Raw genomic sequence first — 14,192 nt, 5'->3', positions numbered from 1 at the left:
AACAATAATATCAAGGGGCTGGAAATCCAGGGCCTAAAAACAAAAGGTGTATGCTGATTATTCATTTAAATGCACAATTTGGATCCCTCCACAGCCTCATAGAGAATCTAGATACTTTTTCTAACCTCTCTGGATTGAAACCAAATTAGGCTAAGTGTACTAAATTATGTATTGGATCACTAAAAAAATACAACTTTTACATTACCATGTGGGGGTGCCACAGGGTTCAATTCTCGGGCCGACTCTTTTCTCTGTATATATCAATGATGTTGCTCTTGCTGCGGGCGATTCCCTGATCCACCTCTACGCAGACGACACCATTCTGTATACTTCCGGCCCGTCCTTGGACACTGTGCTATCTAACCTCCAAACGAGCTTCAATGCCATACAACACTCCTTCCGTGGCCTCCAACTGCTCTTAAACGCTGGTAAAACCAAATGCATGCTTTTCAACCGTTCGCCGCCTGCACCCGCACGCCCGACTAGCATCACCACCCTGGATGGTTCCGACCTAGAATATGTGGACATCTATAAGTACCTAGGTGTCTGGCTAGACTGTAAACTCTCCTTCCAGACTCATATCAAACATCTCCAATCTAAAATCAAATCTAGAGTCGGCTTTCTATTCCGCAACAAAGCCTCCTTTACTCACGCCGCCAAACTTACCCTAGTAAAACTGACTATCCTACCGATCCTCGACTTTGGCGACGTCATCTACAAAATAGCTTCCAACACTCTACTCAGCAAACTAGATGCAGTTTATCACAGTGCCATCCGCTTTGTTACTAAAGCACCTTATACCACCCACCACTGCGACCTGTATGCTCTAGTCGGCTGGCCCTCGCTACATATTTGTCGCCAGACCCACTGGCTCCAGGTCATCTACAAGTCCATGCTAGGTAAAGCTCCGCCTTATCTCAGTTCACTGGTCACGATGGCAACACCCACTCGTAGCACGCGCTCCAGCAGGTGTATCTCACTGATCATCCCTAAAGCCAACACCTCATTTGGCCGCCTTTCGTTCCAGTTCTCTGCTGCCTGTGACTGGAACGAATTGCAATAATCGCTAAAGTTGGAGACTTTTATCTCCCTCACCAATTTCAAACATCTGCTATCTGAGCAGCTAACCGATCGCTGCAGCTGTACATAGTCTATCGGTAAATAGCCCACCCAATTTGACCTACCTCACCCCCATACTGTTTATATTTATTTACTTTTCTGCTCTTTTGAACACCAATATCTCTACCTGTACAATCTGCAAAATTGTAATTATTTGCCTACCTCCTCATGCCTTTTGCACACAATGTATATAGACTCTTTTTTTTCTACTGTGTTATTGACTTGTTAATTGTTTACTCCATGTGTAACTCTGTGTTGTCTGTTCACACTGCTATGCTTTATCTTGGCCTTTATCTTGGCCAGCTTTATCTTGGCCAGTTGCAAATGAGAACTTGTTCTCAACTAGCCTACCTGGTTAAATAAAGGAGAAAATAAAATAAAAAATAAAATAAAAAATAAAATGTAGTTTACCAATAAAATGGTTTGACGGTGATGTGGACATACTCTGTATTCGTATCCCGAAAGAAATTCTCACTACAATACATTTTAATAGAAAGTACCATGGAAAGGAAAATATCTGTCTATTTGTGGAAAAATCACACTGATTTACCCTTTAGTCATATCCCAGAGTACCTATTTGCTTATGGCTTTGCCTACACCTAGGGATCTGTTTTTTAAATTATATGAGCAAACAATATTCAATTTTATTTGGAATGGCAAGCCAGACAAAACTAAACGGTATATTTATATAATGAATATGAACTCGAGGGCAGAAATGATTAAATATGAATGCATTAGACCTCTCACTAAAGGCTTCAGTCATACAAAAGTTATACTCAAATCCAAACTGGTTCTCTAACAGATTAGTAAGAATGTCTCATCCCATGTTCAAGAAAGGCCTTTTCCCCTTCATTCAGATTACAACCTCTCACTTTCGGTTGTTTGAAAATGAAATAATCTCTAAAATATCGCTATTTTTAAAACAAGCCAGAGAAAGTTGGTTGCAATTTCAGTTTAATCCACCAGAAAAGACAGAACAACTAATACAAAAAATATTATGGCTAAACTCAAATATACTAATTGTTTTAAAATATAAATTTTTTGAAAAAATATTTTAAAAAGGTAAAACATTGTAAATGATATCATAAATAGGACTGGTGGAGTTATGTCCCACATGCAGCTAACAAAATTATATGGAAATGTCTGCTCTACCCAAAATTACATCCAACTAATTGCAGCATTACTGTCACGTTCTGACCGTAGTCCCTTTGTTTTGTCTTTTGTTTTAGTATGGTCAGGGCGTGAGTTGGGTGGGTTGTCTATGTTAGTTTGTCTATGATTTTCTATTTCTGTGTTTGGCCTGGTATGGTTCTCAATCAGAGGCAGCTGTCAATCGTTGTCCCTGATTGAGAACCATATTTAGGTAGCCTGTTTTCCATTGTGTTTTGTGCGTGGTTATTTTCTCTTTAGTGTTGTGTTGCACCTTACAGGACTGTTTGTTTATTGTTTTGTTTTCAGTGTTCATTAAAAAAATTGGTCCTCCTCTCCTTCCCCAGACGACAAGCGTTACAATTACCGCAAAAATGGAAGAAGCAAGTGGAGGGGGAATAAGGTACTTACTTGTCTGTCGGCCCAGCATTAAAGACCAAAATTGGTTAAAGAAAATTTTGATAAAGAAAAAAGTACACCAGTTTAATTTAAGGACCAAAAAATACAGAACGCAAAATAGTTGGGAAGAGATTTTTGACATACCGATTACAAAGCACATTATGCTGGATTCAAAACTTAGAATTTAAAAATATAACTTATTATATGGCTGAAGAATTGCAACATTTACGTGGAGCTAACTCTGCAAATAGCTCTGCTGGGTGATTTGAAAAGTCATAGTCAATCAATCAATAATATAATAATAATTATTGCAAAAAATATCTTTAATTTACAATCTGTAGAAACTATGAGAATAGAAAGGTTCAGAACGTTTGTGAAAAATCACAGCACAGTTGAAAATATATGGCAAATATAAATTAAAACTGGATGGTGTTAAGAGCTAGATGGGAGGGGTTTTGTGGGGCTGAAGGGTGGGACTAAAAACAACAAGATAACTCATGTAAAATATACTGTGTCATTAAAATGTATATAGGTTCAGAACTTTTGTGAAACAGCACAGTTAAAAGTATATGGAAATAGAAATCAAACTGGATGGTCTTCAGAGACAGAAGGGAGGGGGTTGAGGGTAGCTGAAGGCTGGGATTAAAAACAAACAAAAAATAACTATTGTAAAATACATTGTGCCTGTAAAATGTATATAGGACGTATAACCTGGAAGTAGAAGCCCTAAGTGTTGTTGTCCTTTAGTTTACCTCAATTAGGGGAGGGGTGGTAGGGTTAGGGGAAAATAATAAAAATAAATAAAAAAAAAATATAGACACAGTACCAGTCAAAAGTTTGGACACACCTACTCATTCCAGGGTTTTTCTTTATTTTTACTATTTTCTACATTGTAGAAAATATTTATCTGCAATATTAAAGCTGATCTACCCCCCCCCAAAAACAAAAACAAAAACAGATAGAAAGAGGGATTAATAGAGAAAGCGAGAGAGAGAACTGAGAGAAAGCAGGAGAACGAGGTAGAGAGGGGACAGAGAGAAAAAGAGAGAAAGAGGTTGAGAGAGGTAGAGTGTGGTGAGTTCTGGTACAGTCCAGCTCTCCCTGTGACACAGAGGCCTGTCCTTAGTGATTGTTCAGCCACACAAAGAGAGTGACAGGGCTGCCTAGCACTGGGGCTGGGGCTGGGGTTGGGCCTGCTGCTGTATAGGCTGGTCATGGGAGGGTTGAAAAGGCACAGTGACTGAATGGAACAGTTATAATGTTAGAATAGACTGTTAGAATGTTCTGTAAAATGGCTCACAGGATGGGTAGTAAGATAATCCAATGGGAGGTTTTCAAAAAGGGAAGTAGGGCAAAACACATGTACCCAGGCAGACACAGAGAGACTGAGACCAAAGCAAGAAGGGGATTTCAGCTCCATCACACTCTCAGAAATGGTGAGTGAAATGTCCCAGTTTTATCTAAACGTTCCTCTCTGTTGGCATGGCGGGCTCTAACATAAACACAGTAGTACCCAGGGGTACCAACCGGGCGCAGTCATAAACCGCTCAGGACACACACACACACACAACCGGGTACAGCCCCGGTGTTCTGCCACAAACTGCTCAGGACATAGATACTGATCCCTTCCTGTCTGTCTGATGATGTCACAGCCCAGGTCCAGGGGACTTCCTGTCTGACAGTTAGAGGGGCATTCCCCCAGGAGTTAACTAGAGGGAGGGTCTGGCTTTCTCACGGTGCTGATGATCATCATACACAAACGGGCATGGCCTCAGCGTTCTGCCACAAAAACACTCAGGACACACAGACACACAGACACACATACAGTGGTAATCAAATCAGTAATGCAGTGATCTGGTATCTCGCCAGCCTGTCAGCTTGTCAGTAATCTATGCCTTGTAAAGCTTATACAGCACTACCTCAGTCACATCAGAATCAGCACTAAGTACTCAACCAGTACTTCTTGTAAGTGAGTCGTGTCAAGCCAGTACGTTTACACAGCTTTGAGCTGACACACACACACTTTAGAGCTGACACCTAGGGTTACGGTTAAGTTTGATGTGGTACTTTTGGTAAACACTCTCTGCAGGTCTGTAGTTATAAGGGTACAGCTGTGGATTACAAATATCAAATTAAAATGTATTCGTCACATGCACTGAATACAACAGGTATAAACTTAACCGTGAAATGCTTGCTAACGAGCCCTTCCCAACGATGCAGAGTTAAAAAATAACAAGAAGAATAAAATACATATACAGTGGCAAGAAAAAGTATGTGAATCCTGGAGTCCTGCATAAATTGGTCATACAATTTGATCTGATCTTCATCTAGGTCACAACAATAGACAAACACAGTCTGCTTAAGCCAATAACACACAAACAATTATATATTTTCATGTCTTTATTGAACACACTGTGTAAACATTCACAGCGCAGGGTGGAAAAAGTATGTGAACCCTTGGATTTAGTAACTGGTTGACCCTCCTTTGGCGGCAATAACCTCAACCAAACATTTTCTGTAGTTGCGGATCAGACCTGCATAACGGTCAGGAGAAATTTTGGGCCATTCCTCTTTACAAAACTGTTTCAGTTCAGCAATATTCTTGGGATGTCTGGTGTGAACCGCTCTCTTGAGGTGATGCCACAGCAATTCAATTGGGTTGAGGTCAGGACTCTGACTGGGCCACTACAGAAGGCGTATTTTCTTCTGTTCAAGCCATTGTGTTGTTGATTTACCTCTGTATTTTGGGTTGTTGTCCTGTTGCATCACCTAACTTCTGTTGACCTTCAATTGGCGGACAGATAGCCTTACATTCTCCTGCAAAATGCCTCGATAAACTTGGGAATTCATTTTTCCGTAGATGATAGCAAGCTGTCCAGGCCCTGAGGCAGTAAAGCAGCCTCAAACCATGATGCTCCCTCCACCATACTTTACAGTTGGGATGAGGTTTTGCTGTTGGTGTGCTGTGCCTTTTTTTTCTCCACACATATTGTTGTGTGTTCCTTCCAAACAAATCAACTGTAGTTTTATCTGTCCACAGAATATTTTGCCAGTCGTGCTGTGGAACATCCAGGTGCTCTTTTGCGAGCTTCAGACGTGCAGCAATGTTTTTTTTGGACAGCAGTGGCTTCTTCCGTGGTGTCCTCCCATGAACACCATTCTTGTTTAGTGTTTTACGTATTGTAGACTCATCAACAGAGATGTTAGCATGTTCCAGAGATTTCTGTATGTCTTTAGCTGACACTCCAGGATTCTTCTTAACCTCATTGAGCATTCTGCGCTGTGCTCTTGCAGTCATCTTTGCAGGACAGTCACTCCTAGGGAGAGTTGCAACAGTGCTGATATTTCTCAATTTATAGACAATTTCTCTTACTGTTGACTGACTATTAGAGATGATTTTGTAACCCTTTCCAGCTTTATGCAAGGCAACAATTCTTAATCGTAGGTCTTCTGAGATCTCTTTTGTTTGAAGCATGGTTCACATCAGGCAATGCTTCTTGTGAATAGCAAGAATAGGATCGGCAATGGCTAGAAGGCCGGTGACGTCGACCACCGAACACCGCCCGAACAAGGAGAGGGACCGACTTCGGAGGAAGTCGTGACACCTAGGGGTTCACATACGTTTTCCAACCTACACTGTGAATGTTTAAATTATGTCTTCAATATGGACAAGAAAAACACAATAATTTGTGTGTTATTAGTTTAAGCACACTATATTTGTCTATTGTTGTGACTTAGATAAAGATCAGATCAAATTTGATGACCAATTTATTCAGAAATCCAGGTATTTCCAAAGGGTTCACATACTTTTTCTTGCCCCTGTATATACAGGGAGTAACAGTACAGAGACGATGTGCAGGGGTACGAGGTATTTGAGGTAGATATGTAATGAAGGCAGGGTGAAGTGATAGATAATAGATAATAATAAGACTAAAAATTGACTAGGCATCAGGATATATAATAATAAGAGTAAGAATAAAGAACAGATGAGTGTGCAAGTGTGTGTGTTTATGTGTGTATTGTCTGTGAATGTGTTTGGGTCATGTGAGAGTGTCAGTGTAGTGTGTGTGAGTGTGTATATACTGTATAGTATTGTGTGTGTGCAAAACCGGTGTAAGATAGGGTTAGTGGAGATAGTCTGGGTAACCATTAATGAACTATTAAGCAAACTTATGACATAGGGGGTAGAAGCTGTTTCGCAGCCTGTTGGTCAGAGAGCCGATGCTCTGGTACCATTTGCCGGAGGGTGGCAGAGTAAACAGTCTATGGCTTGGGTGCTGGAGTCTTTGGCAATTTTTTTAGGCCTTCCTTTGACACCACCTGATATAGAGATCAAGGATGGCAGGGAGCTCGGCCCCAGTGATGTACTGAGCTGTCTGCACCACCCTCTGTAGTGTTTTGCGGTCGAGGGTGGTGCATTTGCCATACCAAGTGGTGATGCAGCCAGTCAAGATGCTCTCGATGGTGCAGCTGTCGAACGTTTTGAGGAAAAAATCTGTTCAACCTCCTGAGGGAGAAGAAGCGCTTTCATGCCCTCTTCACGACTGTGCTGGTGTGAGTTGACCATGTAAAGTCCTTAGTGAAATGGATACCAAGGAACGTGAAGCTCTCGACCGGCTCCACTACAGCCTTGTCAATATGGATGGGGGCGTGCACTCCACTCTTTCTACTGTAGTCCACAATCAGGTATTTGGTCTTAGGAAAAGGTTGTTGTCATGGCACAACACTGCCAAATTTATGACCTCCACCCAGTAGGCTGTCTCATTGCCGCAGATGAACAGCCCTACCATCATCAGCAGACTTGATGATGGTGTTGGAGTCGTGCGTGGCCACGCACTCGTGGGTGAACAGGGAGTACAGGAGGGGACTAAGCACACTACCTGAGGGACGGCGTGGCGGGGGGGGGGGGGGGGTTGTTGCCTACCCTCACCACCTGGGGCCGTCCCGTCAGGAAGTCCAGGATCCAGTTACAGAGGGAGGTGTTCAGTCCCAGGGCCCCCAGCTTGGAGGGGACTATGATGTTGAAATCTGAGCTGTAGTCTATGGACAGAAATCTCACATAGTTATTTCCCTTCTTGTCCAGGTGGGAGAGGGCAGTGTGAAGTGCAATTGAGATTGTGTCATCTGTGGATCTGTTAGGGCAGTATGCTAATTGGAGTGGGTCCAGGGTGTCTGGGATGATGGTGTTGATGTGTGTCATGACCATCCTTTCAAAGCATTTCCTAATTACAGATGTGAGTGCTACAGGGCGATAGTCATTTAGGCAGGTTACCTTGGAGCTCTTAGGATCAGGGACAATGGTGGTCAGTTGGGATTACATACTGGGACGAGGAGAGATTGAAAATGTCAGTGAAGACACTTGCCAGCTGGTCTGGGCATGCATTGAGAACGTGCCCTGGTATTCCGTCTGGCCCGGTGGACCTTGCGAGTGTTAAAATGTTTAAAACTTTTACTCACGTCAGCCACAGGGAAAAGCGCTAGTATAATTCAATAGAGTCCAAATGTGAAGCCTAGCATTTATAGGTAGCATTTCTCAGAAACACTAAACACTAAGATATGTGGTCCTCTGGAGCTGCTCTGCTGTTTTTTTCCCTTGGGAAATCAGGTGTGTGCACTCTGTGCAATCAGTGATTGATGTGTGTATGGCCTCACCAGGGCATGAGTCTGCCTATCCTGGTCCACTTGCTCTTGGTGATGAAGAAGCCGACAACAGGGTCGGTCATGGCTCCCCACGCCTTCCCTATAAACAGAACCATGGAGGCCTGGAACGGGTTGATCTGAGGAGGAGTTAACAGAGGAATGGAGTTAGAAGACACAGAAAGGAGGGAAAGAAGGAAAAAGAGGGAGAGAGAGGGAAAGAGAGAGAGAGAGAGAGAAAAAAAAATAGGAAGAGAAAAAGAGAGTGACACACAAAGATTTGTTACCTGGGCGACATCCAGCAGGTAGATTTGGAGGAAGAATGCCGTAGCACTGCCAGCCACCTGATTGGGTGCTCCTCCGATGGCGAAACACAGTTTACTGCAGAAAGACAGCCTCTGGTCCAGCACAGTCTACGGACGGGCAGAACAAATATCTGAGAGTTACAAGTCAGTTAGGCCTATCACTCACACATTTCATGGAGGTGCATTATCTGAGAAATAGTCAAATAAGTGATATGCAAAGCCGATGAGATACAGTTGACTACTCCGCCTTTCTTTGCCATGTAAAGACAATAATTGTGTTTGCTAGCCATGGCTATGTAGCCTAAATTTTAGCCTCAGATAAGATACAAGCAGGAAACAAATCTGAAGGTGGAAGCTATCTTTGTGGATAAGGAATACAGATTTTGTAGCAGAGTGAGTCTGTGACAGCAGGGCGCTGGATTTGCGGCGTCCCCAAAAAATTCAGAACCACAGAACTGGAGATAAAATTCCATCTTTAGAATTCTATTTCCAGAAATAGATTGTCCACTGTGATGTCAGAGACATCACTGAGCGCCATTCACATAAAGGTCGATACAGAAGTATGACCTTACGTCATAGACCATGACTAACTTCCTTGTCCAAATAGTATATGAAATATATGTCCAAATAGTATATGAAATATATGTCCAAATAGTATATGAAATATATGTCCAAATATGACTTGCAACATTGTTTAGTGAAGCACTATCCATGAGATGGAAAGGGTAATACTTTATTTGGATAGTCCCAAGTAGATGGTTTGTTGACGTTCAGTAGATGTTCAATAACTGTCAACACCATTTCAACTAACTATCGACTAACCCTAACACTTATGATCAGGGGATGATCAGAGATGTTTCCATCCTTACACATGAAATAGCAGAAAAACCACCAGGCTCCTGGAAAGTCCAATATTTACGACTGTTATGAACATCTCGGAGACAGACACGGAAACACACACGGCACGGACCAAAATACAGCAGCTTCTGATTCAATGTCTTTCCTTCCGTCTCTCTCTCCCTCTATATGTACATACAGTATACACATATCTTTCTCTCGCGCTCTCTCAATTCAATTTCAATCTAAGGGATTTATTGCCATGGAAAACATATGGTAACATTGCCAAAGCAAGTGAACTCTCTCTCTCTCTCTCTCCTTTCTTTTTTCTCTTCCCCCATCTCTCTCCACACTCTCTCTCTCTCTAACCTTTGTTGTTTCCATACATTACAGTTATGGGCGGGTTACCTCGCTGCCCACAGCTGTAGGCCTTTCAGGCGTTATGAAAGAAAGATATCGCCAAAACAACTACAGACCAACCACAGAGTCCAAAGCCCTACAACACACTGTCATTATCTGGCTGACTTTATTTTATCTTCTTTCGTCTCCTCAAGAAAACATTGATGGTTTCTAGAATGACAATTCTAGAAGGGAACTGTGTAATTATTTAAAACACAGCAAGACAAGCGGGTCATGAGTAAGGAAAGAGTAGCATGTGGATTAACTTCAAAACTCTCAGTCTCTACTTAGTCTCTACCCCTTCCACTCATCCTCACTGCAGTTAGCTCTAAATGGGAAGACAAGACAAGTCTTTGGTTTCTACGGAAAATACTGGTTAACTGATGAAGGGTCTTAATATCCCAATGGTCTGTGCCAGATCAGTGACGTCTTGGTTCAACATCAAGTGTGTCTATGACTTTTACCCTCATCTGCAATACAGCTACGTAGTTGGAGTCGCCGTCACTGTTTGTATCCCCATAACATACTCCACACTGAGGGGGTAAACCCAGAAAACAGAGCTACACTCTTGGAAAAAAGGGTTCCAAAAGGGTTCTGCGGCTGTCCCTATAGGATTACCATTTTTGGTTCAAAGTAGAACCCTTTTTGGTTCCAGGTAAAACTATTTAGGGTTCCATGTAGAACCCTCTGTGGAAAGGGTTCTACATAGAACCTAAAAGGGTTCCACCTGGAACCAAATGGGTTTCTTCAAAGGGTTCTCCAATAGGGACAGCCAAAGAACCCTTTTTGGTTCTAGTTAGCACCTTCTTTTCTAAGAGTGTACTGTAAAAAGAGGTCATATCGTTTTAGGCTCTCTCTTTGTACAAGAAGGTTAAATAGTCCACAGGTCATCAAACAAGGATTTATCTGTCTTAACTTCATACCAGATAGTCAGGGCCTGATAGCATTCATTAGTGGCGCTTGCCTAGCTCTACACACATAGACACAGAGAGAGTCTGACTACAGTCTTATTTACTGAGGTCTTATGACTGAAGATGTAAACAGGATATCCCTCCGCTGTCTGAACACACGTTATCTAGCTTCCTATAACTGCATAAACACACACACACACACACACACACACAAAAGCACCTCAGAGAGAACAGACCATCAGCCTACTGTGGCTCTGGGAAAATGGGGCAAATTCCCAAAGTAAATTACTTTGTTAATGATGATGAAGTGGGGGGGGAAGCGACTCTGGCTACGTGCCTTTATGTTTTTAAAGAGGATCTTAGTTATTAGCTGACTGTGACGCACACAGAGGATGAGTGGGGAATAGTGAATATGTTTGATTGCTTTTCCCACTTCTGTCAGCATTCACAGATTGAGTGTGTGTACTGTATGCGTGTGATAGATAAAGCTGGTTGTATAAAGAAATAAAGCTGGTTTAGAGCTTTACATAAAGGTTTACAGGCAGTAGAATTTCCTCATACAATTTGACATTGGACTTAAAAGGCAGATTTTATGGTTGGTGTGTGTGTGTGTGTGTGTGTGTAAGTGTGAAAGTGTGTGTGTGAAAGTGTTAGGATGGAACCAGAGTGTGAAGTTCTGGCCTCTGTGATGCCAAGGGATTGGACACAGACTTGGCATACAGAATTTAACTCACAAGGATTACAACATGTAACATACTTATTCTGAAAGCACTTAAACACAGTAACAGAGAAGTCAAACAAGTCCCTCTCCTCTCCTGTCTGGAGCTGTCAGCTGTGTTCTGGTGATTGACCACCAGAGGGCCTGGCTGAAGCTGAGGGACTCACTGTGACAGGTGACTCGTTAGGGCAGGGATCATCAACTAGAAATAATTACAAATAATTTGTTTAACTGCAAATTGACCGCAAGAAGCCCAAACAGATATAATATTTGACTAAAACATAATAATTTCAAACCTTGCTTACATTTGTTTACGATTACACATCTCTCTATTATGTGTGGGAATACTTTGGAACAAGATTTCCAAAATTTTAATCACTTGGAGCTCATTTGCTGGTGTTTGTACTGTCTTTAATGTCCAACAAAAGAAACACCTGTGGGCCGCCATTTGGGGAACCCTGCATTAGGGGCTTTAGTCTCCTCTGTTTCAACCTCTGCTTTAGCTGCTTTAGCATGTATAATTCACCCAGGTCACACACATATCATTCATAAGGGCCATGCTGTACACACACAGCTCCTCCACACTCACATGAACACACACACACACACACACACACACACACACACACAGCCCAAGGTCACGCTGCATCCATTCTTTCAGAAAAACGATGTGAATATTACATCACTTTTCTTCAATGGCTATTCACTGAATTAGGACAGCATTAAACACATTGCTGAGCAATAAGTGCAGACAATATTGAATTTCCAGCAGTGAATAATCCAGTGTGAATCTAAACATAGAAGACGATGTGGAGTACTTATTTTTGTCTGTATCAATGCACTGGAGGTATAATGAAACACAATAGGCTACATCTGTATTATAATGAACTGGTGGTATAGTAAAATAAAGGGTTGGCTCCTCGTCTGTCATTGCCTTCCGCCCCTGGGCATGTGTGCTGGAATACCATCAATAAGTAAGCATTCCATTTACTCACACGAGTACACGGCTTCACATATTTTCACTGGCACACACACACACACACTGCATTCTTTCACAGGAATGTCTCTTTCTGACATTCAGGCAGTCTTACTGGTACCCAAAAAGCACTCAGGGTGAACTTACACCAATATCATCCATCCAACAGAGAGAGAAACGTCCTCTGTGTCTGGTCCTAAGCTGTAAGTAGTATTATCACAATCCAACTGATGTTCAATGTAATTAACTAACTCCCTGCCCTCAATCTCTCAAATATCCAGGCATTGTATAACAGCACGCCAGAAAGTCAAACCAAAGGAACATGAAGGTCCCCTGAGATGTCAGTCCAGGGGTAAACTAGCCAACTGATTCACAAAATAAAAGCAGTGTTTCCTTACCTGGTGGGGGGGCTTGTTGAAAGCTGGCTCTGGGGGCTTGAAGAGTTTTCCTGCTGGGGTATGGGGTACCCTCTCTCCCTTCGCCATGGCTGGCTCCTGAGCGTGCCTGAGCGTTTGTATGTGAATGTGTGTCTCTCTGAGTCTGAAAGTGTGTGTGTCTGTGTGTGTCTGAGTGTGAGCGTAAGTATGTGTGTGTGTGACTCTAAGTGACGGCCAGGGATGAGCTGGTGTTCCTGTGTGTGTTCGGGAGGACGTGAGGCTGCTCAATTCTGCTGCCACTCACATGCTGCCCTGTGTTCAGTGCTCAGGGGCTGGAACTGAGCCAGAGAGGGAAGGGCAGTTAGGCAAGCAGAACCCACACATACTGTAAACACACACATAACCATCCCCTTCACACTCAGATCTCCCCTATTTTTCACCCTGATCTCTATTTCACATGTATTTATGTCAGCCAGCAACGCTGCATCACATTAATACATCTAATTAAGAGATGCCATGTCTTCATGTATCATTATTAAGATAGGATAAAGAAAGTGTGACACCCTATATTGGTAGGCAAAACACATGGAAATATGCTTGCAAATATTCTGCATTTTTGTTTATGAGCGAGGCTATCTCAGAATCAGAATCACCTTTATTCGCCAAATACATTTGCATGTACCAGGAATTTGACGTTGTGAAATGGTGCTGCTACAAACAGAATCTACAGAATCTACCTAACACATATAACAAACAATAATTTATTTTACTATATCATAGCAGTTTTGCCATAAGTGAACACATCCCTTACAACCTCAAATCTCGGTCATTATCTCAATCACGTCGTCAGGTAAACAATAAGCAAGAACACAATAATAGAAAGAGAGGTCTGTATTGGCTTTACCTGAGTGATGCTGAGACAAGAGAAGAGTAGAGGCACTCAGTGGATCGCAGGCTCAGAGAGATACAGGGAGAGAGTCGCACGCAGGCAGATTCCAGCAGTAGAGCAGAAGGAGACTGCGGTGTTTGACAGACAGTGCTGTTCCACTTCATTCACCGAGTCTCACAGCGGGACATGCGCCTCCAGTGGTCAACAGTGGTAGTACAATCACAGGAGGTGATAATAACATTGACATTATAGTCATTACAGGGTTATAATAACATACAGTACCACTTACTCATTCAAGGGTTTTTCTTTATTCTCAATATTTTCTACATTGTAGAATAATAATGAAGACATCAAAACTATGAAATAACACATATGGAATCATGTAGTAACCAATAAAGTGTTAAACAGATCAAAATATACTTTCTATTTTAGATTCTTCAAAGAAGCCACCCTTTGCCTTGATGGCAGCTTTCCAC

The 14,192-nt window shown here is 42.2% G+C and overlaps 1 protein-coding gene across 1 annotated transcript in view; it reads right to left on the bottom strand.

The window, feature by feature from the left end:
* LOC139415663 (sphingosine-1-phosphate transporter MFSD2B-like) overlaps window positions 1-13,834 on the bottom strand; it is a 38,109-nt gene extending 24,275 nt beyond the window's left edge. Inside the window, exons 1-4 of the mRNA XM_071163783.1 lie at window positions 13,732-13,834; window positions 12,849-13,165; window positions 8,592-8,717; window positions 8,320-8,444 (exon numbers count right to left, since the gene is read on the bottom strand). Coding sequence (XP_071019884.1) covers window positions 8,320-8,444; window positions 8,592-8,717; window positions 12,849-12,935 — 338 coding nt within the window. The 5' untranslated portion in view covers window positions 12,936-13,165; window positions 13,732-13,834. The remainder of the gene's footprint in view (window positions 1-8,319; window positions 8,445-8,591; window positions 8,718-12,848; window positions 13,166-13,731) is intronic.
* Between the last annotated feature and the right edge of the window lie 358 nt (window positions 13,835-14,192).

Source organism: Oncorhynchus clarkii, chromosome 8, assembly GCF_045791955.1.
Source record: "Oncorhynchus clarkii lewisi isolate Uvic-CL-2024 chromosome 8, UVic_Ocla_1.0, whole genome shotgun sequence".
In the NCBI taxonomy this organism is placed as follows: Eukaryota; Metazoa; Chordata; class Actinopteri; order Salmoniformes; family Salmonidae; genus Oncorhynchus; species Oncorhynchus clarkii.
Note: the sequence above shows the minus strand (reverse complement) of the source record. Positions and strands in the feature narration are given on the sequence as shown.